Source organism: Telmatherina bonti (genome assembly GCF_933228915.1).
Source record: "Telmatherina bonti genome assembly, chromosome: 11".
NCBI lineage: Eukaryota > Metazoa > Chordata > Actinopteri > Atheriniformes > Telmatherinidae > Telmatherina > Telmatherina bonti.
In genome coordinates this window covers 26919653-26946690 of record NC_136629.1, presented here as the reverse complement: position 1 = coordinate 26946690, position 27038 = coordinate 26919653, and the positions used below count along the sequence as shown (strand labels likewise).

The window sequence follows — 27038 nt, the reverse complement described above, 5'->3', positions numbered from 1 at the left end:
GGTGATTAATGAGATGTCTAGCAATATGCAGGGAGATTAAGTTAATTATCCCCAATGTTATCCTGAGTGGAATATTAATCATGAACAAGAATCCGAAAATCTTGCTCTCCTTAATAAGTTCAGCACATGGTTGAGTCAGAGAAAAAGTGGGTGAGCAGTGTTTTCTCTTGGGCATTGAATCATGCACGGACAGCAGAAACACAGCTCCAGTGAGTGGGGAGCTGAAGATGGGGTGAGGGGAACAATGACACATTGTGTATCATCTTACACATCTCAACGCTCCCCGGACTTAAGCCCTAGACAGCAGAATGATTGAGTAACAACTTACCATAAAACCACTCCCATCCAGTTTCACATCTAAATATGTGTGTGTGTGAGTGAGTGAGTGAGTTTCACACTTGTCTCCTAGCATACTACATTACTGTATCCCCTCTGATTCACTTTAAATAAGATAGATATTGAGGCCGTGGCATCACATTTACTGCATTTATCATTGTTAATTTCAGATGAAATCACTTTCACATTTGTCTTAAGCGTGAAAAGAGAAGATGTCATGCAGCTGCTGCTTTTCCACGACAGTGTAAAGCAATCCGAAAAAGCAAGTACACCCATTTTCAATTCCAAGGTTTTCATGACATAGTAAATATCATCTGGTCCTCACCATGTCCTGAAATGAGCGAGATACAACAAAAGATGCGAAACAACACATGACATGTAGCATATCGCTATTTATTTAAGAAAACCATGCCAAAATGCAAAAGCAGGGTGTAAATACACTCTATGATCTAATAGCTTGTGGAACCACCTTCAGCATCAGTAACTGAAGTAATTGTTTAGTGATGGTATCAGTCTTTCGCATCATTGTAGAGGAATTTTGGACTATTCTTCTGTAACATGTTGCCTCAGTTCATTTATATTTGCAGGCATTCATTTATGCACAGCTCTGTTGAGGTTCCAACACAGCAGTGCAGTCAGGCTGCGATCTGGACTTTTACTGTACCATTACAAAACACTGAATCCTTTCTTTTTCAGTCATACTGTTCTCACTTTGCTGATGTGCTTGGGATCATTGCTCTGTAGCATGAATAAATTTCAACCAAGTTTCTGCTGTCAGATAGATGGCCTTAAATTGACTTTAAAATACTTATATTTAGAGGAGTTCATGGGCTAAATGACTCCAGGTGTTGGGCCGTATAACTTCTATCACTCCTCCACCTTCATTTTAAATGGTTGGCATTAGTGGTCTTCCTTTTTGGATAGGTGGATGGACAGATGGATGGACGGACGGACAGACGGACTGATGGATGAATGGATGCTGACTGAGGTATTTATCCATCTGAAATGTAGCTGTTGTGTGTTTTTTTTAAAAAAATGTCTTTAAGCATTACATGATCCGACAGTGGGGCAAGCTTGCTGTGACATCCACTCCAGGGATGTCAACAGTTCTAGAGTCCTTCAGTCTTTTTATATATCTATAAATAAACTTCCTAAGTCTACACTGATGGACTCCAAATTGTCAGAAACTGTGTAAATCCTCCAAAACTGATAGACAGCAACAGTTTCTTTTGAATATCATTCCTTATGTCCCCTTTGCCGTTGTGTTAACACATCTGAAAGCTAAAGTCAGATCATGCACTCACCAAATCAGGTTAAAAGACAGAATGACCAGTCCTGTTTTTAAATTTTTTTTTATTTGACAATATAACTTTAGCTCTTAGTACAATCAATACAAGATACATATGACAAAATATATTTTAAATAGAAGAAGAAAAAAACATTAAGGCATCTCACTGAAGAAAGTTAACAGTCTTGACAGTCTGAGTATTATATTTTTGGTTTAAACCTCAAAGGCACTATGGCATGATCAGTGCTGCAACCGCACAAGAGTTTTATGCAAAGCTGGGCAACTTTCTGCACGTACAAAGTGGTGAAACTATGTTGGTTTTCAGTGCTGTGTCTTAACAGTTTACAGTATTACAGCAAGAAGCCAGAGCAAACATGTAAATTCATGAAAGGCAAGGCAGGTAGTAAAGGATTTCTTACTCTGCTACAAGTCTGGTGGCATTGTATTAACACTTTAATCTTCCCTTTCATCATACATGAACCAACTACAAGGTGAAACGCGGCAATTACCATTATCACGCGAGCCAGCCTGGTGCCAGTGTGACTTTTCAACTGGGACCAATATTAGACAGCCCGGCTGCTCCTCCGCAGAAAAACTGTGGCACCAGTGAGCACTCAATTTGCCAAGGTGTGTTATGAAAGCCGCCATATCCTGTACGTGTTCTCGAGTTCAAAGATCCCTGTTATTGCCTCTTTGGCTGAAAGCTGCTGTAATGGCATCACAGAAACACATAAACAGCTCCACCACATCCACCAAAGTTTAGGCCGAGAACAAGCTCTTTCTCACTCTTTCCCTTTCTCTCCCTCTGTATCACACTTACCATACATTTGCTTGCATGCATAAACAAAGCCACTCATGCACACGCACACTCACGTCCACATCCACACGCAAACAGATTTGTTACCTAGGTATGTACATGACTCAACTCCTCTGAGTGAAGTCTACAAGCATCCCAGCCTGTTTTAACACAAAAGTTAAGCACTTTTTCAATGCACTGGCTAATTACCACCCTTTACACTTTTGAACCGTTCCTGGATTTTTCTGGAAATTATTACTCATGAGGCAAACTACAGAAACATGCTCAAATAGCATGGCTCAGCAGCTCTAACTTCTTAAATTTTACCGTCAGAAGCTTACAAAGTGTAGATTACGTGTCTATCAAAAACTGCTAATGTTATTTGTTGTGTATATTTGTGAAAATTCCCCCCTCTTCAAAGAAGTGATGCGAGGATAGGTTACTGAAAACAGTCCTGCCCTGAACAAAGTGGTAAATAAAGGTAAGCTGGATCCAAAACGTATCATAGGGCCAATGCTCTGCTATTAAATTTAAGGAACGATTGGGAAACTGCAAACTGAAAAAAGCTGAAATCAGCTTTTTTTTTTCTTTTTCATCCAACACTTCATAAAAAAAAAAAAATTAAAAAAAAAAAAATTAAAAGAACTTTCAAAAATGTCTTGTGCTTGAGGTTCAGGACTTCCTCTTAAATTAGCACCTTGATAGAAAAAGATGCCCAGTGGTCACATGATATCCAGGTGTGCTGTAATTTGAGCAAGCATATAAGTAAAGCATATAACTGCTGTGCAGCTGTTTGAATCTGAGACAGCCTATGTTGTATGCATGAATTGAGTGAAAATGTAAAGTCTGGCATGATGATACAGGCATTTGCTATTTTTGCTGAAACCAGACTTATGTGGGCTGCTGGGACTTGTGCTGCTCAGAAAGCGTAAGGCCCCACTATGATGGTGAGTCGCAGCAGTGAGCTGGAGCGGTAGTTCATGGTCAGATGGTGAGTGACCATCTCCAGATCCACAATGTACTCCCTGGGCCCTGTCAAAGGCTTGGTGAGCACCAACATAGCACTCATATTGCTGGAGCGCTGGAAAAAGAAAAATAAACTTAGCATTAGTAGTTTATTTGACAACCCTAAGAAGTTGTGAAAATGTGATGTATAAATAACACAATATAAAGATTAGCAAATCCATATTTTACTCACAACAGAACATAAACAACATTTGAGATACAGAAACTGATGAAACTGAATGATGTTCTACTATTTTGTGTATTACCTCATATTAAATTTGATGGCAATAAAATGTCATAAAAGTTAGAACTGGGCCCATATGCTGCTATAAACTCTGTTCTGTACTGTTCAGCATTAATGGTGCCTTTACAGATGTGCAAGCTGCTCAAATCATAGGCCTTAATCCAACCCCATATCATCACAGATGCAGGATTTTGAACTATCCACTGATAAAAAGCTGAATGGACCCTCTTCACTTTGGTTCAAAGGGCACATTGTTGATGATTTCCAAAAATAATTTAAAATTTGGATCTAGTTCACCACTTTGCCTGAAACCATGGCAGCTTTTATAAGCTGATAAAGCCTTGGTCTGGTCCCCAGCACACAGAGATTCCTTCTGAGTCTACAGATCTCTTGATAATTTTACACATTGTTGATGATGGGATCATCAAAGTTATCCTAATTTAATCTTGCAGTAATTTTCTGAAATTTTTAGATGCATTTTGTTGCGGACTGGAAAACCACTGCCCATTTTTACATCTTAATTTCTGAAATGCTCCTATGCCTTTACACAATAAGGTAACTGACCTATTACTGTTGCATCTGATCAGTTGCCAAATGTCCATCCAGTTGTTTAGATTTGACCTAGTTACTTTCTCAGTCTTTTGTTGTCTTGGATGTGTTGTTGCCATTACATTAAAAAAAAAAAGCTAATACTTTCCATGAAATGCTAATATCTCTCAGTTTTGACATCTGAAATGTTGTTTATGTTCAACTGGGGAAAAAATGAATTACTGATATTTGAAAATCATTACATTTTGTTTTTATATACATTTTACACATCATCCCAACCTTTTCAGAATTGGGTTTGTAATCTGAACTAAAAAAAAAAAAAGAAAAGAAATGGCATTTTAACTGTTAGACTTTTGACATAAAATATTTGATATTCATTGTCCCCATAAGACAAATCTTTTCAATTCTATTGGCAGACTTTTCCCACAATCACAATTTCATTTAAATGGCTCATTTTAAAGGTTTTTCTTCCTTTTTTCTGTATGTAGATAGTGTCTGCTTGGTTACAAAAGGGAAACACAGAAGTTGCAAAGGTTATGTTATGTTTGGCCGGCTGCTTGCTGTTTTTTTAATGTCTTTCTCTGCAGATGTTTGTTTTTCAAAAGATTCTGTTTAAGGAGTCTTAAAGCACCAGAATCATTTGGATACTAGCAAACATCGTGGTTTTTATGTGGATTTACCCTTTCACAATTGTATGTTTAACTTCTATATAGACATAATAGTAAACTAATAAAAACATTTATGATCCTCTTACTAGAAACTGTAACCACTGTGGAGTCTGTCAACATAAATAATTTGTATTTTTATGAAATACTTTCACTACTGATGGTATACCAATCTGACTAAACCACTAGCATTTGATTCCGTGTTATTCAAGCCCCTCCTTCAGAGAAGTTGTGGGGATCCCTGCTGTACTGAGCTATGTTAGGGCTTCAATAACAGTTCTGCACCTGTTTGGTACTGAGGTTTAGCAAACATGCCCACATGTTATGTCATTCTGAATGTACTTAGGGGCAGATTCTTGGGAGAGTAATGTAAGGGTAGGGATGTTGTTGTGTGTTTTTCTTTTTTCTTTTGGTGTTTCTTTTTTGGTTATGTAGCTTTACTCTGCTGAAAAAAGGCAGAAGTGAACAGTTTTGCTCCGTGAGTAAATCTAATTGCTATAATAATAAATAATGTTCACTTAATCAGTTGTTTGAACTTGTAAGTCATTTCTTTTTCATTGTTTTAGGATTTTTGTCCTTTGTGTCGGGCTAATTTTTAACCAATCAGCATTTGATCTAAGCAAAGTATTGTGTCTTAGGACTTCTATTAGTTTTTTGGTGGACTGCACCCTTCCCTCTGGATGGGATAAACTCAGTGTACACACAAAGTACACTGACAACATTAAACCTATCAGTGGTTTAATGTACTGGTTGAACACCCAATTTAATTTGAAATAAACTCTATCAAACGCAGGTGTTAGGTTGACATTAACAAGAGTCTCAAACTTTGTTAATGTCATTTGTGCATTTGTTAGAAAGGTTAATTAGTGTTGCAGGATGTGGCTGTTATGCTGCAAACAAGTGGAACAAACTTAGTGGAGACTAAACTTTCTTCAAATGGAGATACTTTTAAATAAAGGCTAAAAACATTTCTCTTCTTGTGAGCCTATGCATGCTTATCTCTGCACAATAACCTTTAACAGATCTTGTTTCTAATTATTTTAATTTAATTTATGATTTTATTGGGATTTTTGCTTTTTGCCATTCTCTTGTATGCTTCTTTACACCATTTGTAATGCTTTTAATATTTTATGTAAAACACTTTAAATTTTCTTGTACATGAAGGTGCTATAAAAAATAAACTCACCTTGCCTTTACTGACTAGTTATACTAAGATAATGAAAAAGATAAATATATTCAACGTCAGCATAGCTGATCACTTTTAGCTCATCATTTAATTCAGTATGTAATAACTCCAATTAACTTACCCGAAGAAAAAATTCTCCAGCCTCATTTCCAGCTTTAATCCTAAAGGTGTTGTGTGTGTTGGTGTATACGTTGGTAGCTTGAATTTGGAAGATGTCTGCTGGCACAGAGCGCTCTGCCTGGATGCTCATGTATTTGTAGACTATTGACGGTGGGAGACTCGTGCACTCAGTTGGAGACCTACAGATGCAGCGGCTGCAGGCACAAAACAAACAGGAAGATATTTGAGACACTGCTCACACAGAGGAAAGTAAAGCAAAAGGATCGATAACATTTACTAACTTTTCAGAGGTCTGGGTGTAGGGCGGCTCGCAGGGGTTTCTGGGATAACAGCGGAAGCCTCCGTAATAATTCCAGCACATCTCATCATCTTGACAGTTGTGGGTCCCCATCTCACACTCATTTATGTCTGGTGATTGATGTCAAAAAAAAACAAAAAAAACAAGTAAAACAGAGAGGATTATTGAAAAGTCCAAATAGAAGAGAAACGTGTAAGCTTGTTCAACATTTTGGGTCTGTAACAGAAAAATGTGTGGGGTTGTAACTGTATTTTCAGTGGAGATGCAAGAAACCCATGAGGGAAAGCTGCAGATGTGCAGTCAAGGGAAACCCCTGATGCAACCGCATACAAGCCTGACTCCAGCTCTTCCTTTGCAGCACCATGAAAATAGCCCCATCAAATGTGCCCCAAACCACAAGGCTATTTCTGGCACAGCAACCTGGATTCATCACCAAAACATCCCACTGACACAACAAGCTGGATTCATTACTCCCCCTATAAAGCCTGCACCTGACTGAGGGGGAGAGGAAAAAATAACAGCCCTCCCTTTGAGAGTGCTGGAGCTTCAAATAAATCCACTTCAAGAAACCAGCATCACGCATATAAATTCACAGAGGTGGCTTAGCCGGGCAACACAAAGTTGCTGTGTTTGTGTTGCCTATAACTCTTTCCAAGACATTGCTGATGGAGAACAGAGGCAGGACAGTGGATGATAGCAGGAAGTTCTTACAGTGAAGAGTTGAGGAGGCAGAAGAAGGGAGAGAAAATAACTAGCTTAAAGATGTTTTGTGCATTAAAAAAAAAGAGAATGGCAAGACAGATAAGTAAATAAATTGGGAAAAGGAATGAAAAGGATTGATGGAAAAAAAAGGAAAGAGTGTACTACCTTGACACAACCTGTTTCCCTGGAGCTGATATCCTTGAGGACACTCGCAGGAGTAACTTCCAGGGTTGTTAACACACTGGAACTGACACATGTAGCTTGACAAGCTGCATTCGTCGATGTCTATGCAAAATATGAACATAAATACAGACTATAGTATAGTAATGTTCAGCAAATTGGAAAACAGAAACATGCTTTCATGTGGATGTTTGCAAACATGCATTTAGTGTATGTGTTCATGTTTGCATTTTTCACCTTCACAGGAGACCAGGTCTGCTGCTAGTTCAAAGCCATGGTCACACTGGCAGAGGAAAGAGCCAATCAGGTTGAAGCAATGATGCTGACAGGGGCTCTGCGTTTCACATTCATTCACATCTGGAACGAAAGCAGGTGTTTTACACATATGGATTCAATCAGAATAGCTGAGTTATTTTTTGGAGTTGGGTATGAACAAGACTATTTCTCTCTGTCCTAATCTCAATTAGGACAAATGCTCAATTTTTCATATAATTTGAAGCATAAGATAATGGTTTCCTTTTACAGCAATTTGCACTTGGGATCAAAGAAGCCTCTTGCTGTGACTTCCAGCAACTTAAAAGCTGGGTTTCAAATTTATTTTCAAAAACAGAGTCTTGACTGAGTACCTACTTAAATACTAAGTATGTATGATTTCATAACCATTATTCCAGCTTTTTATTTATAACTTGTAAATAGTTTCAACTTTGTAAAAGGGTTAGCTAGGCATAAATTGTAATAAATTTGGAGTGACAAAGAACAGACACTGCAAATAGTTTAAATGGCTCATCCATTTCGCACTGATAACTTTTGTTTTGGTTTCCAAACTGGAGGTTAGAAGTAGGCAGAAAAACCAATAGAGCGCACACAGTTGCACACATTCAGCATAAACACACATCCACGTGTTGCAGCATAGCTGGAGGCCAGTCACGGGTTTTGATGGATTTCTAAATATGCCTCAGAGACAAACAGCTCAGCACGAACTCAAAAAGCGCCTTTGACTTCAGCATGACATTTGCAGTGTGAGATCTGGTTGTATGATTAATCTCATGATAGCTCTACTTTTCTACACATTTAATACAACAGCTACACTTCTAGCTACTGACCCTTTAATAATCTGCATCCTGAGAAAACACGGCACTTTGAATGTGTTTGAGGTGATCTCCTACCCTGTGTATCAAACTCACATCATTATATACACCTGTACATAACCAAGTCAGATTCATTTACTGCATTTTAGTTGAGAAATAATTCACATTCTCTTGATAGTCTAATATATTACAGTTTATTTCAAATAAATATACATAATTCTTTTTATTCAAGAACCTATTCAACCAATATTTTAACTCAATAATCAGAAAAGTAATTGAATGCAAAGGGTTTCAGGTTGGTTTACTGAGATAAAGAATAAACAGAAGTAATTCTTTACAGAGGCAACTAGACAAATCAGGGTAACTCTTTCCTATACTATAAGAGCCACAATCTAGCAAGTATCCCTGCTCCAACACACCTGACTCAAATTAATGAGTTAGTAGGCAGAACTGGATCAGCTGTTGTAGCCGTTTAAATTGATTCAGGTGTAACAAAGGAGGAATACACTGAAAACCTGCTCGATTGCAGCTCTCGTAGGACCGGAATGAGTAACGGAGATGGATGGTAATGAAACAAAAGGAAAACAAACTTCATGGTGAGAGACAGTTCAGTGGACAGTGACGTGGTGGCATGCATCTTAGCATCGTCACCCATGTGGCTGAGGCCTTTTTAGGTGGAGTCTGTGCATTTTGCCTGATTACTCGTAGGTTCTCTGGGTCCTCCAGATTCGTCCCATCGTCCAGAAATTTGCATACCAGGTTAATTGGTGATTCTAAATTGACCTTAGGAGTGTGCATGATTGTTTGTCTCATTTGTCTTTGTGACGTACTAGCAACCTGTTCATGTACCCTGCCATTCAATATTTAGCAGCTGTGATACTCCTCACCCCCCACAATAATCCTGCATGAAATAAGGGGGGTGTAGAAAATGCATGGATGAATTCTGCACATCAGGACGTGGTTAATGAACATCTTTTTATTTAAATGTTTTGTCTTTTTTTTTTTTTACTGACACACCAAGATTTTTTTAACCACTTAAAATCCTAAAAATTCTTACATTTAAATTGAAAAAAAAAACAAAAAAACTTTATGCGATCCTATTCACAGTGATGGAAAGCAACTGGTTGAAAGGCAACTACTGACACACAAATACACACTGACTTTTCAGTAACTTACCAACACAGCTGTGGTTGTTGGTAGCCAACATATAACCTGCGTTGCATTCGCAGTAGTATGAACCCTGGTTGTTCACACATCTCTGTGTGCAGTAGTGACTCACAGCACACTCATCTCTGTCTGCAGGTATATGAAAGGCAGAAAAGTCTCTTAACAAAAAGCTATCCATAAAAAGCATACACCAACCTTTTCAAAAGCTTTCCATCCATTTAAATTGTGACATAAAGTCAGAACAAAGTTTGTATTTTGTGTCTGTGGCTCACCGACACAGCGATCACCATTCCTCTGATAGCCCTGAGGACACTGACACATGAAGGAGCCTCTGGTGTTGTAGCACGTCTGTTCAGGTCCACAAGTGTGTCTGCCTGTTGCACATTCATCTATGTCTGCAATAAACACACCCAGACACTGAGACAGAGCTCACAGAGTTAATTCCCTGCTGTATGTGAAAACATATGGCAAAGAAAGCAGAGCAACATGTTTGAACTGCATGCACTTGGTGATGTGTGAACTGCTCTCCACAAGGAGCTAAATCAGAGATCACTGGCACCATCACATTACACACATGGACACAAATGTGTGTTCATACAGAGAACAGGCGATTCAATGAAGAGTTTAACAGCTACAGCTGATGGGGAAACACATGAATCATGTTGTTTTTACCTACAAAGTAGCTCGTCTTTAACAAAAAGAGGAAACTGTTTTCAAACAAAAAAAGCAGTCTATACCTATATACGTTCATTAAAGGGGTGCTATTATGGTATTTCGAGTTTTCTGAGCTTTCTACCGTGTTACAGTGTTGAATCCTCATCAGACATATAAACGGCACTGTTTTTATCACCTAAACGCATGTTTGAGTTTGAGTTTGAGTTCCAGCACTCTCTCCGTTCGGTTTCCATGGCGACAAAAAAAACGCGTCGTTTTAGAGAGTTCTTTCTACTTCAAAATCCTTGTGACGTCCCGGAGGATAAGGTTCAGTGATTGGTTACCTTCTACTGGTTAACAAGGGCATGTACAAATACATCAGGCGGGTGGAAAACGTTGGCTAAAGTTATTTCCAACGATGGCTGGTGAGTTTACCAAAAAGAGACATCCTGCTGCATTCGTTGCTGTGGGTTGCTGTTTTCCACTTCGTTTTCAGGGTCTGATTCAGGTTTGAACATGTAGGGCTGTATGCTATGTGCTGACATTGTATTTTGTTTTTTTTATTGAGTTCATATTAGCCTAATCCTTCTGTTTATGAGATGTTACAATGACGGCGAAAGCAGTTGCGGTGCGCGCTCCCGATGTAGTGCAGTGGCGGGAGGCGGGGCTTAATGTGGAAGAGTCTCAATCCACTTGTTTTGCCCGCAGGCTGATCTGACAGCCTACGGAGAGGGTCGGTCTGAAGTAAATAAAGCGATTTGTGACAATAACTCGATCAATCCCAGTCCTTCTGGTCTCAGAAATAAAAATAAATTAGCCTGAAATGCACATAATAGTTCCACTTTAACCTACAGGTGAACACACCCAGATTCACCATCTGCCAACAACAGGTTATAATATATATTATGATAAACAGTCATTGATGTGACTATAAAAAGCACAAAAATCAAATCATAAATATGTCTGTACTCCTCAAATAATGAGCAGTGCTGAGATGAGGAGGTGCTAACTGCAATTTAACCATTGGTTAAAACGAACAAAGAAAAAAACAAAAACTAACATATGGCATCTTGGTGAGATGATTCAATATCTAATGTTGATCCCACAAACTAGTTTTCATTTTTGGTTTGTACAGAGTCAGATGTTCTTTAAAAAGCTTTCTCACCATATCCCACACATATAAATATGCCATAGTGTATACTATCATCGCAGAGGCCCACCAGCATTCCTCTTGGGTGGTCTGATGCAACCCATCATATACAGACAGCTACTGGGCATCAGTTTACCAGCATGACAGACAGTTATCCTCAATACCACACACACAGTAAGGGAGAAACTACTATTACTGAATTGTTGTTTGGCACATCCAGAGTCTAACAATAGTACAGCTGGCAAGAACTGCATCCCCTCTGTTCTTCAGATGATAATATTATATTATTGTTATTCCACAAGATTTAGATGCAAGAAATACACACAAGGCAAAGACTTTTACACACTTTTATATGTGTTAGATTAATAAATCCAACCATTTCAATGATTACAGCAGTTCAACTTGCTGTGGTATTGAAATCTTGAACTGATATTTCCCTGGAAATGTTTCACATGGTCTCAGCTGGAAACTTTCACGCCCTTCTCTCAGAGTGCCTCAAAGGCCCTACATTCAAGTCCCAAATCCTCCACCACTGAGTGCTGCTGGTGAGAAAGTAGCACAAGAGCTCAGGAAACAAAAAGGCAAACAGAATAAGTTGTTTTCGATCCTTTCAGTAAAGAAAAGGAAGAAGACTAAAATGTGCCTGGATCCATAGGGGCACAGCAATAGGACACATCTCAGTGGATAAAGGACAAAAGCAGGGCTTATCTGAAGGTGCACCTCTGAGACAACAGGTGCAAATTGCATAAAAGGAGGAATGCACATGTTGCTCACTGACCCGCTTAGTAAAGGACAAAGATAAAAGCACTGTTTTTCTGAAAAAAAAAAAAAAAAGAAGTTCTGATGTGGCTTAAAAGGTATCTGGGAGAATCTATAGCACCAAGACAAAGTGAGAAAAACGTGTGATTACGTTGCAGCAGCATTAGTTTTGGATGCTGTCCCACTAGTAAAATCTTGCAGCTTTTCAGATGTTCCAGTCACTGTGAGTGCAGCTTTGACTCTGTGACTCTTTATTTATCTCTTTATTTTACAAGCTTCCTTTTTCAGATGATGATGTGGCTAAACTATAAAGTCAGAGCAGAGCAGCAGCAGTTTTGAAATGTTTTAATAATGGCTGCAGCCAGACAGGTAGTCTTAATGGGTTGCTTTTCAGCAATGGAATCGCAAAGCAGGTCTGAAAATACATATGCTGACACATAGACAAATGCGTAGCATGTGACAATATGTTTTGAGGTTCAATATGCTGGTTCAAATCCTGTACGTCACAATTTTAACCAATTACTTTTTTAAAACTTTGTTCCCACTGGTTACACTTATTAGTTAAAAGCGCATGGCAAGGGTCAGACTTAATGTGTATGGTTTGGTTTAGGTATAACAATCATGGTTATGGTGAGAAAAATATGCACATTGTGAAGTTTTATACTGACTGGTTGCAGTTCCTGTCATTTGATGTAATGCTACCTAGCACAAAACAGTTTCCTAACAAAACATATATATATGAAAAGCATCCATTGTTCCGGCCTTGGTAGCTTCACAAGCTGCTGTGGCTATAAAAGAATAACACGGTGATATGTTTGTCAGAGAAACAACATAAATGAATCCTGAATACATATACAGCACCAACACACTGTTTGAATGAATGTCAACAATTACTTGGACAGGAGGCAACAGTCAAAAGCCAGGATCAAGTTCCTGTGACTCATAAACATGCCTACTTACCGGAGGTATGTGGTGATTCATTTATACTGGAAATGCCCTGCCCTCTGGCAGTATCGTGAATTCAGACAAACACAAGTGTGACACTCCTAATTCATGATGAAATACAGTCTTGTGAGTTGATGCCACTGTGGTGCCAACAAACCGACAGAGGAACCATGATGCCAATAAAATGTTATGTTTTTAGTGGCACTAATTACATCTGGAAACTTCTAAAGCCACTGCGATCACATGTAAACAATGACAACATTAGCAGAGCTGACCCCAGTGCTTCAAAGCTTTGATTATCTTGGTTACCAATGTCCAAATCAAAACAAAAAGTAGTCTGTGATGTAAGAATTGGTAATGCAGAAATATTCACTCTGCTTGAACATTCTTTTTTTTTTTTTTTCTTTTCAATTATTCTTCAACAATGGCATTTATAGTCTACTGAGCCACGTTAAGTAAAATTAGTTTCAACTTAAACAATAAGTGCACTGAATGTGAACACATTAACTATGCTAACAATACATAGATATGATTCTCTAAGCTAGCTGTATCCCATCCATTAGCTTAGCTTTTCACAAAATTAATCTATTTCTTTTTTAACTTAATATCAATCTGTAATTTAAGTACATAGCTCAAGGGGAAGATGTATATAAATGATGCAAGCAGAAGAGTTAGCTTGCTAATTGTATAACGAGGACAATGTGGTTGGGTACTCCAAAGCAGAAGCTTTTCTAGCAGTCGATCTAAAACATTCCATTTCTAGGGACAGGGTAACCTGTATCAAAGTATTAGTGTTTGGTGGGTTACCTGAAAACTAAAACAGCTAATGTGTCTGAAAACTGCAGACGATGTGGTAACCACATGCTAACAAATAACATTAATTTACAAAATGAGGTTACTTGTCATGTCATATATAATCCCAGTTACAGTGGTGTTTCTGTAGCTTTAACATGAACTTATTTTTTGGCACTCAGCATAAATAGAAAGCAGTGATACTGTTTTCAAGGCCAAAAATGATATTCGGAAGGTGTTGGAATTAAATGTAAAGAAATTTCTCACCAGCTAAAGCTGAAATTGTAACAGTCACTCCACAAATTAGCTAGGCAACAACACAACATTGGGCCTACCACTAATGTAACCAGCTACATTCCTGGACACAATTTATATTAGCATAAAAAAACTCAAATCTGACTGGGTACATAGGAAAAGTCCAAGAAAAGGTTGTTTAAGCTCTTAAGGTTTAAGACAAGATGGCTTGGTTACCAACCACAACAACATGAATCTAACCACTTGAGTGCACAGCTGCTCAAGGCTGTCGCTACCTAACAGACCTCAGTGATCACTGTGGTCTATGATCACGGTGTGAACAAGGTGTTCAGACTGTGGGAGACAACATTTTTGCTGTATTTGCATCATATTCTAGGATTCAAAGTAAAGTGAAAAGACACTGACATGTTACATGTTAAAAGAAAGAGTAAGTGCGCATGTGTAACTGGAAGTTATTTAGATGAAAAGTGCCATTTGTATGAAATTCTGTGAGTGGGGGGGATGAAAGTCATCTTCGCAATCCTTCAACCAAGCTGGAAAAGCTCTAAATAGAAGCATATGTGTTGTACAGAGTCCAAATGTTCATTCACAGGAATATCCTAGTGACTGCTACTTTGTCACTAAACCTTTTAAGAAGCTGCCAGAACAATGTTACACAGAGTTTGTGTGTGTGTGGGTGTGTGTGTGTGTGTGTGAGTGTGTGTGTTGGGCGTTAAAAGAATATCCAACACTCTTATGTCCTATAAAAATCTCCACAGTTTGCCAAATGCTGTACAGTCCTTATAGTTTACACAAGAAAGTCGATTTTACCGCAACAAGCCATCAGCGGTGATGATGTGTTACGTGTGAGGAGAGGTGACTCTTTTCTCTGAGGTCAGATTTTTTTTTCTCCTGAATTTATTCAACATAATATACAAGATCCTTCCAAGTGTGAGCCTGCTGAAACATCTCAGGCAAAGATAAGGCTGTCCAGCAGAAGATGTGGAAGGAAAGAATGAGGGGAGAGGGTGGAGGCTTTTTTTTTCTTCTTTTTAAACAAAGAAGGACTTTTTGAGATTTGAAGATAGATTTACGGCCGCGTGTGCTTATGTGATGTCAGAGTTTAAGAAATCCTTGCTTTTCACGAAGATTAATTCTAAATGCCTTGTGGGAGCAGGGAGTAACGGGAATGGCGGCAGCTCAAAGAATGTGAGTGTATGTATATGGAGGGGTGTATGTGTTGTGTGTGTGTGTGTGTGTGTGTGTGTGTGTGTGTGTGTGTGTGTGTGTGTGTGTGTGTGTGAATCAGAGGTCCTGAGATCAGAACAATCTGTTATTTGCTTCAGATTTATGTTGACAAGATAGGACTTGTTGTAATTATCACTTGGGAGCATTAAGAGTTGTTTTCGCTGAACCACTGTGGCAGGAGGAAAGCAGGAGTCGTTCCAAAGAACAGTTGGAATCATGGTGCTGCTGTTGGACGCCATCTCTGTTTCCTTCTGATTATTGTATAATTCAATCTTCAGGAAAACGGGGGGGGGGGGGGGGGGGGCAAGAACGGCAATGTTAATAACCCATGAAATTTTACAACATCAAATTCATCAGCATGTCGTACACCATCTCCGGAGAGCCTGCTTTTGCTCAACCTCAGACACCTTAATACCACCCTCCTTTGCTGTACTGCATGTTGTTTAATTTCTGTATAATTCCATCTGCAATGCAGTGTGAAATGCAGCTTTGGCTGGCTCAAACACTAAATGCTAGATGCAGCCTTTGAAAGAGCGTGCAAACAAGAGGCAGTTAGGAAGTAGTAGAATTCAAATTTTATATACTATCCATATTAGGGCATGAAACATTTCCATCGTTTCACGATTACCCCCTCATTACTCTCATCGTTCACGAGGAGGAGCAATTGTAGTCATACTGGCATTTACAAACTGATTTGTGAGTTTGTTCCACACGCTCTTAAAGGTCAGGCAGAGTCTTCATGTTCTTCGAAATCAGTCCAATGGGCCAGTTAAATTCACGAGTGATCTCAATCTCTCGTGTTACTCAGAACATGTCCAGAAAAAGAGTTCCGAAGCAGCCCTTATCTTATTTAGAAGATTAGTCAAACTGCCCATTTTGGGTTAAAGGCAAACACTATGAAAGCTACAAGCACAGACACAAAAAAACATATGAAAATGATCATTTTAAATATGAGAAAAGGCTTGGGAAACATGGACTCTTCAATCAAAATGTAAGTGTCACCCAGCTGAGCAAAAAACAGTGATTTATAGCCGCTCTGAGTTCCCTTCCATCATGAGGTAAACAGAAAGATCAACGCATGTAAGCACATCAGAGGAGGAAGCAGCTGGAAGCTGGACAGGCACCAACCTCAGGGATAATAATAACAACAACATTAAGCACTTACAACAAGAAGGCATGGCAAGGCTGCTCCCCCCTACTCCCGATCCTCTATGCCTTTGTTAATGGTAGCAAGGAGCCACTGGCAAACCACAAGCAATAACAGCCAAGTGAGCAGCAGCACTGCACAGCCAAGAGAAGAGCTGCCTGCATAAAGACTTTGATCTTATTAACAGGAACTCAAAGACATTTCATATCGTAACTCCACAAGTTAAGGCTCCAGTCTTTACTGAATTTTTAACTAAATGTTCTTGAGCAAAATGATTCTGTAAATAAATGCCCAGCATGCTTACATGCTTACAATAGTTAAAATCAACAGGAACTTAAAACATAACCAACTAGCAGTTCAAGGTAGCACTGGAGAGCTTCTGTAACTGAAAGGCTCAGCTGATTAGTGCAGCTGAAGGTGACGTGCAACAGGTGGAACGAGATGGACAATGAAATCACAGGGTACTATGAGAGCTGCATTTGAAAACATACTGATGCATGACTGTGCAGATCATCACTGCCAGTGCAGGTGGAAGACAGGGGCTTAGACACTAATACAGGGCTCCATCTGGAACAAAGGATTGCCTTGGGTACCTTTTTATTTAAGCAACTACAAAGGGGGCCAGTTTTCATTAAACAAATGCTGTGTTTGATCCTGCATCCTCCTGCTGAGCAAGAGAATTGCTGCATCATGTTTAGATTTAGCACCCACTATTTCCTGCATCATGTTCACTTCGGTCTCGAAGACTTACTTGTCGGCGCAAGAACATTTTTAAAATCATTATTCCTTATCTTTGGTGGAAGTTTGGAAGAAATAAACACCCATCAGATAAGATCTGAAGGAATTTCCTGAAATGTTGCAAAGGCTTTCTGCGTTTTGTTGCATGTTTTTATACAGTTTTGTGGATCAGCAAAGACTCACAGCTGGGGTTTGTTTCATTAAATGGAAATCTCAAGATGAGACAGCAACAAGTGGGACTGTTATGAATTAGCTGTAAAGGTCAAATCACGGAGCCTGCTGGCAGTTTCATGTTGAGCTCTGCACCCACCAGGCTCTCTCTGCTTGTTCCGCTCTCTGCATTCCTGCTTCTCGCAGATCGATCTGATGCTTATCTGTCAAGGTGGTGAGTAATTCCTACCATCACAAAAGATGGGAGCAAATGGAAAAAAACAACCGCCACTGACATTCCAGAGATATTCCTCCCAAGTGCATTGCATCTGTATGGAAAAATGTTATTGCATGCGCTCTGCTTTGTTCGGAAAAATACACAATTACTCTGTCACACAGGGCTTAACAGACTTAATAGAACATATTTAGGAAAGATTTCTATCCACTGTATGAGAGGAGTGTCCAGACAGAGCTCAAACTAGTCAGGCATGCAGGTGGCAATGTGGTCTACATGACCTCAAGAAAACCAGACAGGTAAACAGAAGTGACATGTTCCTTCATGTCTGATACAGCAGTGCATGAGTATCTAATTTAGAAATGAAAAATAAATGGGCTACAGCTAAAGTATGTAAACTCAAGACATGTGAGGAGGAAAACTGAGTCCACAAAGTGTAAAACATGCCATGTTTAAATACCTGTGGTAAACAATTCAAGAGTAAATAAATAAAAAAATTTTAAAAAGCCAAGTTAAAACTGCTTAAATGTAAGGCTTCAAACTGCATAAAATAAAACAAACGCTTTCCACTTTTCTTCACATCTAATGACTGACACACAGCTTCTAATGGACAGCCTTCATTTATCCAAGGAAGTGATTTCACCTCCACACACAACGAACCACTTGTGGGGATCACCTGGTGCCAAAAACACTACATGTGTGTATGATTGGAGGGAGGGTGGGGGCCGTGGAAATGTGAGGCATCATTAAGCTGTCACACATATAGCAAAGGTCCATAGTTTGTGTGTTGCTGGAGTAAAAGTGCCAACTTCCCCTGCGTGTGTCACTATAACAACACACACTTAGACTCCTGTTCACACTTAGGGCCAAAGGGCTAAATTGCTCCTTTGCAAATACTTATCCACATGGGAATGAAAACTGAAGCTGCAATCAAAAGAACATCATCAAGTTGACACATGTTGTATGTTTTGTGGTTTACTTGGCTTCTAATCAACATAAAGAAAAGTGAGCTTAAAAGGAGCTCTTTTGTTTTAAAACCTATTTTTTTTCAACAATTTAATTTGTTCTGTGGAAAACTGGCTTCATTTCTGCAGCACATTTTGCTGATCTATTTAATATTTGCCACACACTCAGCAGTAAGTCACCAAAAAGAGCTCAGCAGCTGCACAACCCATGACGTTGCTGTAACCCATCTTTGGTCGGTGCTCCGGTGCTTCTGTGGTTATACAGTCAGTGTCAGCCTTTCCTCCTCCCCTTTGCCCTACCTGACTCTGCACTCCTGGTTTCCTCCAGAGAGCGGTGAGTTAGCAAGGAAGGATCCTGATGCAAGCGCTATTTGATACATTGAGGTTTCCCTCTATTGAAAGTTAATGGGAATTCCTTTGGTGGCAAGATACGTAGCTGTGCAGAACAAGCAGTGTGGTACAAAAAAAGAAAGAAAAGAGAGACTTTTATCCTGTGTCCAAGAACAATTGGCTCATTGTGTCAACTTAAAGATAATGACACAGAAACCAGACACTGATGTAAACAAAGATTATATCACTCTCCAGCATAAATATAAGCCCACATAACAGCATGAGACGCCTTCCAGTCATTTCAAAGCAACAGCCTAACTTTGTTTAGCCCATGCAATGAAACAGCACACCAGTGAATAAGAATTACACTCATGCCAGCTCGCTTATGTGGTTGCTTTAACTGATATGCTGCCATGTTTTACACTCCAATAAAACCTAATTGGGTTCCAATTCAGAGAAACACATAAAGTGCTTCACACATATCTTTGCCCCAGGTGTAAAATAAAATTTGTTACTTTCACTGGAGCTTTGTGACCGCAAACCCACACCACACCACACAGCCACTCACCACATGCATCTGCCTATTGGCAAAGAGGAGTTCATAACCACTGAACACATGTACTGAAATGCACTTTGCATTCAAGAGCATTTATGGAGCTAGCCCACAGATCTCACACAAACCAGCAGAGATTAGGTAAACTGATATCAGAGACTCTTTCTCTCAGATGCCTCTGTAGATATGTGGCACAAAGCAGCTGTATGTGTGTGTGTGTGTGTGTTGGTGAGACAAAGAATCTTTAAACCACTCCCCGTTTGAGGGGATCAAAAAGTCTCACTCAAACATAAAATCACAACCAGAAAGTCCATGTGCACCTATTGAGATGACAACCCTGTTGAAGCCTAGAGAATGTCTACCTTAGATGTAAAGGATACATACAACCTCAATAGTGCAAGTTTTGCTCTTTTTTTTTTTTTACCCAGAAGCAGAGTGCCTCGACACCCAAAAGAAGAATTTAACACAGAAGCTGAACTGTGCCCAAAAACATCATGCCACAAGCAACTAAGAAGTTTAGAAAACATGGCATCACAGTCAGAAAGACTGAGCAACACATCTGGCAGCTATGCATAGTTTAGCTGTTGATGACTGTCAAATAGATGGATGAACAGTTCACCTTTGGAGCTTTGCTCATTGAGGCTCGAAAGTCGTTAGCAAGTAATTATCAAATAGCTTTGCAAGAAGCACATTTTTTGAGGCAGCCGTGCTGCATCTGGAAAGCTGCAACAAGAAATTATATTCAGAAGAAATAAAAATACTCCTGTCAACAGTTCTGCCAGAAGGCTCTGGTGTACAGCAGTCAAAAGTCAAACTGCGACCTAATTTTTAGAGAGTAATTTGTCTCATGGAGGCCAGATCTGACATCTGAAGTAGCGAATTTGTGCAATTACATAAAAACAGCTTTCATACAGTCAGTGTTGTAATCATCATTGCACCTCTGGAAATATCAATTTTTCTTGAAATCACTTCCTGAAACAATCACATGTTTACACAAGTTTGATGTAAAGATGTAAATAGTCAAGAGGTAGTTTTGTTTTTTTTTAAAGGCACTGCCCATCACCTGAATCTGCATAAATAGAGAACTCTCTTTGTTATTGATCATACCTCTGCAGATGTTCTGTTCATCAGCAGTGAAGCCTGGTGCACAGTGAACGTTCCGGAGGGTCTGTGAACCCCTGAACACACCTGGAACCACCGATGGGATTTGAGGCTGGCTTGGTGGGACAGCAGGGGCTTGTGGTACTGGGTCAGGCAGTGGCACCTGCTCTCCCATCTCATTAGTAACATAGATGATAGCGCTCTTGGGGAGACAGATGTATCCACCATAGTGGTTGTAACACCGCATTCCTCCTTTGCAGGCATCTGTTAATGTTCTACATTCATCAATGTCTGACAGAAAAAAGTATAACAGAAAGATACAAAACAACTTATCAATTGCATTTAATGAACTTTAAAAGCTCTATGTGCTTAAAATGACTATTTGCTTTGAGTTGACAAGATAAATTGTCAAAATAAATAAATAAATAAACACTCACCTGTGCACTGCCCTGTGACCGTGTCATACTCATATCCTTCTGTGCACTGTCAAGGACACATCATTTCGAGTAAAAACGTGTAACAAAATAACTTAAACTTAGAGATTTCCATTAGTAAGGCACTCATCACAAACATGGAGAGCTGCGTGTTGGATAGCTGATGAAAGTCGCTCACTTACAGTGAAGGAGATGGGCTCCCGAGTCTCCTGAGAAAGAACCTGTGTGAAACCCGCACAAAGACACAAGTAGATCCCCAGCATGTTGACCAAGCGTCGGAGAAGCACTGTAACGAGATTCAAGAGGCACCGGGCGGATAGAGTGCAAGATCATTTTCTGCCTGACAAGCCAACAAGTTTTAATACCAGTTATTACATCATTGATGGCATTGCTTAACGAGTCCCAGCATCTCCCACTGCTGGCGTGATGTTTATGTTGGCACCGCTCCAGGTTAATCTGCGACTTCAACTGAGTGAATGTTTTTTTTTTCCCTTCGTTTTTTTTTTTCCTGCTGTTTTTCCTCTAAAAGGATAAGTGCGTAATACGCGTAAAGATCGTGCGTAAACACGTCCTCGTGTGCCAATCTGTGTCAAGAAACCGAACAAGTAAAAGCCACCCGTGCAAACATGATGTTGATTGAAATTCTGCTTGTAAACAACAGAAGTTCAACTGAACAAGAGAGCTGCGCTTTTTATTCGCAACAGCTTCTTTTCAAGAAAGCGGCACTTGTTACAGAACATTTGAACCAAACACATAAACTAAACAAAAAGTGAATCCCTGGATTATTTTCCCTTCGCTTAAAATTGTATGTCTTTAAAGCTTTTTACTGAAAATGATTCACTGTGCAATAAAAAAAAAAAATAAAAAAAAAGACACTGCATGCATCCGCTTTTGCAGACCCCCGGAGCTTTGGAGACGTATGTGAGATTACCTGCGGCGCGCTGAAGAAAACGTCCCCGGCTTCTCTCTGCACAAACCGGTCGTGCGTAAAGCAGGCTGGTTATTTCAATGTTTTATTTTTGACCGTGGAGACGGTGCAGTGGTTGCTGGATGTTTGACGGAGCGTAAGCTTGTGATGAACATGCGGTTAGTACGGTATGACATACTCTGGGAGGGGGGGTACCGGGCAGGTTGAGCTCCGGGGTTTTCTCTCTCCGGGGTACTGGAAACCATTCGCAGGATACAGTGGCTCCCTCTATAGACTGACAAGCACCAAGGAAGAAGTTTACTAGAAAAGAAAATCATGTGAATGATGCGTTTGCTGCATTGCAAATTCATCTAGTTTGATCTGAAGACCCAGAGAACACAATAAATATCTGATTTCTCTCCTAAATTCGGTGTTTTGTTCTGTTTGTATCATGTAAGCTCTTCATGTCCTCCTTAGACCTTCATAAAGTAGGTCTATCAATGTGGAGGCAGCAGGTGGTCAGGACTTGTGTTGAAGACCTTTGTCAGCGCCCACTGCATTAGCCCCTTTCCTCCAATACATGTGATGGTGTTTCCAACATTTCTACCCGTAAGCAACATCTTCTGGAGTTGGCACAGCTTCCTCGATGTCTTATGCGTGGAAAGAGCGCGAGTAATTGCGCGTTTGTACGCGTGCAAAGCCAGAAGTTTGCTCAAATAGATAGATCGAGGGACATGGGCACCAACTGCATTTTACTGCTGAAGTTGGCTACAGATGGTGTAGATAAGAGGGCAGTTAGATTCAGCACGAGGCATTATCCTTTCATAGGGGTGTTTAACTTTTAATCGTCTCACATTTCCCTTGAAAGGTCAGCGTAGCACAGGAGATGTGAATAATCCTCATGTGTTGTCATGTGAAAAGGTTTCATTGGGGTCCTAAAAGAGGGCGTTAGTTGATCCAAGTATGCATAAATACAAGTTGGCCATCTGAGACCATCCGTATAAAAACTATACTTTCTCCAGTTTACTGCTGGCATTATATGAAAATGCCTGCCAACATCAGTTGCTATTAACAATAAGTTTTTAACTTTCAACTGTTTTTTTTTTTTTTATTAATTACCCAAAACTAAATTTAACAGATTGATAAGATATATTTAAACATTTCATGTTCTAGCAAGGCGAGGTAGGAAAGACATCAGCAATGATCTTTGGAGAGCAATTAGGGTTACACATTAATCTAAGAAGGGGACAAGGCTGTTTTTTTCACATTATGGGTAAAAACATCATTTTGAAGTAAGATCTGGAAAATGACTGTCAGTCTTCGCAAAAGCACATTCCAGATTAAGTCCTGAAAACCTTGGATTTGAGAGAGGGTGCACTTTCATTTCTTGTCCATTACTTTGTATGCACAAAGGAAAAAAAAAAAACAAACAAAGCAAACAAAACAAAACAACCACCATACACAAAAATAAAAGATGTAGAACACTTTACTCCTCATTTAAAGTTTATTTTACTTGGCAAGGTATTTAACACATAGTCAAACAAGCAGAGACACAGAGATAAGACAGAATTCATCAAAGCCATTTTAAAACAACTGAGATGAAAAGAAGATTTTATCCAACACTAACAAGACCATGAGAGTCCTATTCCTCACTGGAACCAAGGTAGAACCTACACTGAGATGGTTTCATATTAGAGTAACAACACGGACAGAATATTGTCCTCAATCAGTTTATGAAACCAGTTTTAAAATATCCTTCACAGACAAACAGGAAAATGGGTTAAAGTATATATAAAGTGTATTTTTTCAGGATAAAAGAAGCCAGTACTTTGTGATGTTTCTTTCGATGCTGAAGGCAATGCATCAGGTACTGTTGGCAATTAGGTATCAGCCAATCAGTTCCTGATGCAGTATCATCCACATCAGAAAGCTCCTCCTTCGTCCTTCATCCCAATAACAGAAGATGATCATCTTACAAGATACTTTGGCTTTCCTGCTACTTATGGATAGTAGTGTAATACAAATATAGCCCTAATACAAACAGGACATTATTATTCTTTTCAACCTGCAGTAATACAATAGCCATTACTGTACAGTGCACGTCACCGTAAGTCAAGATGGCAGCAGCGGCATCTGGATAGTGAATTCATGCAAATTCAAAACGGGCATGCATTATGAAAGAGCTGCAAGAGATGAGGCTGCACTTCAAAAGAGTGTCGAAAAGAAATTTTGGAAAAAAAAGTGGGCAAGGGGGATGTGAGAGAAGGAAGAGCAGACACAGAGAGTGTCTGTGAAATGTGGTTGTGTAATTGCAGTGACATCTTCATTGAGAATCCTCCATCTCTTTCCTCTGTGCTCCAAAGGGCGTAGTTGATGCCGGTCGATGTGGAGAGCAGCCGAGGCGCTGTGTTTAGCATAATCCCAGAGGCCATTGTGAGAGCAGCTAGTGAACGACTCACAGTTGCCAGCTGAGATTTTACCAAAACACAGCAGAATACAAGGAGAGGGAGATGAGACGGGGAAACCAGAGGTGGAGGAGGGGTAACAGACAGGAAAGGACTCTGGTGAGAAACCAAAGTATTATAATAAAATTTAAAAAACAAAGCAGATATGTTGAATATTACTTTACATAGAATCTGAATAGATATATTGTGTTCTGACAGCGGGAAAAAGTTGCATTATCAGAGAGACTGCAGCTGTGCAGTGTGTGCAGCTTGTACAGCATCAAAGAAGCAGACTATGAATGCATAAAACATTTTCTCCCAGGTGGACTGCACCTGTTAGCCCTTAGTCACGATTGGATGGACCCTCCCCCTTCTTTCAACCAGTTACTAATTATTTTGACTTTTAACAATCAGGCATAAAGAGATTAACTGAAGCGGTCACATGGCAATTTCTCATCCATTGTGCAAAGATCACTACCTCAAGAGTGTGAAACCCTCTTTGATCACAGCTTCAGGTGGGCAGTTTTGGACCCAAACAATGTGGTCTTTTACATAAAGTAGAAAAGAAGACTCTTGAAATGTGCTGCCTGCGCACAAAAAATTCTTAGTAGTTCATTGATGACAGACTGGAGATGAAACACGGGGTTAAAGTGTTTCATTTTTTTAAGTTTAAGGCATGTTAGACAAACTGCAGAATCTCTCCAGGTGAATGTGAGAATTAAAAGCACCATCACAGTTGCCTGCAGAGATTATGCAGTCAGCCTTAGATTCCTCTCTCCTTTCCTCTCTATCACACCCACATACGTCCGATTCTGTGGTGGGTGGGTGTTATATCTAGAAGAGTCAATTGACAGCAGATGGCTAACAACAATCAGGATAAAGACAGAGGTTTGACACCCCCCCCCCCCCCCCCCCCCCCCCCAACCCTTCCCCACCTTTATCCTAAAGGTCTTGTGTTACCATGGTGATTAGGCCAAGGCACGTGCCTCCCATTGTTGGGCTGTATCCTCTGGGGTCACCCACACACCCAGTTAGAGGTCAGATGTCACCCAGGCATCCCGCTTAGGTCACCCCTCACCAGCCTCCAGCCTTTGACCCCAAACACTGAAACAAATTAAGAGATGGACAGCACAGAGTAAGAAAATGAAAAACACAAAATCAAATCACAACTTCGCATGGTCACATGGGTTCAAATTGTTCTGAAATGTTGAAGAATTTGTTTTGCTTTAGGCAATTTGGGTAGAGATTACCAGCGTATCTCTGTGGGGAAGCTGTACAGTGTGGTGGAAAATTACTCTGCATATTACAGTATGTCTCCCTCTTGTGGTGAAGTAAGTTGCTTTGACATTTTTATCTTCTACTACACGTGGACTTTTTTAAATTAATGGAACAAAGATTAAATAATTAAACAAATAGATCAAAGCATATTAATAATCATAAAACCAATGTTTACTAAACTGTTGTATAATGTAATTAGTTTTTTCCACAATATTCCAACAGAATACAAAACTTTATGAGTGATATGGCAATATATATTCATCACATTCACTTGTATAAAATACTAAAAAGCCTTTTAAACAAATTTTCTTTCATTTAATTAACAAAAAAAACTATCAGCTCCCACAGGCAAACTGACCATGGCAGACATATGTCTACACATTTAAGCAAGCCTCTTGGTTAGAGGTGCTTCTTTTCCACTGAGCCTGGATGCATTTTGGGATATTCAGGTCATCGAGTTGCAAAGTGTTGCTCAGGCGCTGACAAAAGAAAAATCTTAAGTTTATTAAACGGAACAGGCTGACAGTCCACACTTTGTTAGGCAGTGAATGAACAGAGTGGTTTTGACAGGCCTAACCTCTTAAGCTTCGGGTCCCACTGAGCTCGGCACAGCTAGAGCTAAATGCCATCTGTCCCAACATCATGAGGCCCCCCAACCTGTCCCCTAACAGTTTAGCATAAAATCATGCAAGTGCTATTAAGACTAAATATTAGAAAATTTTAGTCAGTCTAGGATTTTTTTTTCCATTTATTTTTTTTTACTATAGTGCTTTTCAGATCAGCCAAGTAAAAGGCTTTGCAAAGAACAACACTTTGTTATCTACATGTTTTTGTTTTGTTTTTTTAAATAAAAAAATGATTCTGCTTTTCCCTCTCACTGTGCACCTGCGGCGTGGCTCTCAAGCATAGCAGTTCTGCTGTGGGGTTGAACTCGAATATAAAAAGCTGAACAGTCATGGATCTAAGAGAGAACACAACAAGAGGGAGGGAAAAATTCTAAAGACTTGATCAATTTAAATTTACACCAGGGATGGACAACTCCAGTCCTCAAGAGCTGGTGTCCTTTGGGTTTTACATGTTTTTCTGCCCCACCACATTTGAATAAAGTTATATAGTTATCCAACCGCCTTTTGGTAAGTTCTCCACAGGTGTCTGTTAGTTACCGATTATCTGAGTCAGGTGTGTTGACATCGGGAAACATTTAAAGCTGCAGGACACCAGCCCTCAAGGGGTGGAGTAGCTGATACCTGATTTACGACCTCTGACTTTTATTCTATTCCAGTCTATGTCCAATATCAAGCAAATGAGTGCAAGATGAGTCATATACAGAAATAGTAACTACATATTTTT

The 27038-nt window shown here is 39.6% G+C and overlaps 1 protein-coding gene across 1 annotated transcript; it reads right to left on the bottom strand.

Moving 5' to 3' along the window:
* Window positions 1-1674: 1674 nt before the first annotated feature.
* On the bottom strand, window positions 1675-22116 carry efemp1 (EGF containing fibulin extracellular matrix protein 1). Its single transcript, XM_079249412.1, has 11 exons — window positions 21991-22116; window positions 21242-21345; window positions 21063-21108; window positions 20632-20916; window positions 9897-10019; window positions 9634-9753; window positions 7607-7726; window positions 7355-7474; window positions 6471-6597; window positions 6191-6383; window positions 1675-3501 (listed from the first exon to the last, which is right to left on the bottom strand). The coding sequence occupies exons 2-11, from the start codon at window positions 21320-21322 to the stop codon at window positions 3340-3342; spliced, it is 1377 nt and encodes a 458-aa protein (XP_079105538.1). The 5' UTR covers window positions 21323-21345; window positions 21991-22116; the 3' UTR covers window positions 1675-3339.
* Window positions 22117-27038: the final 4922 nt, after the last annotated feature.

Excerpts from the sequence above, each read along its gene's own strand:
- efemp1 (XM_079249412.1), bottom strand. The coding sequence starts at position 21,322 with ATGCTGGGGATCTACTTGTGTCTTTGTGCGGGTTTCACACAGGTTCTT. Across the intron at positions 9,754-9,896 it reads GAATGGTGATCGCTGTGTCG|ACAGAGATGAGTGTGCTGTG; the intron begins GTGAGCCACAGA and ends ATATACCTGCAG. Across the intron at positions 6,384-6,470 it reads TACACCCAGACCTCTGAAAA|CCGCTGCATCTGTAGGTCTC; the intron begins GTTAGTAAATGT and ends TTGTGCCTGCAG.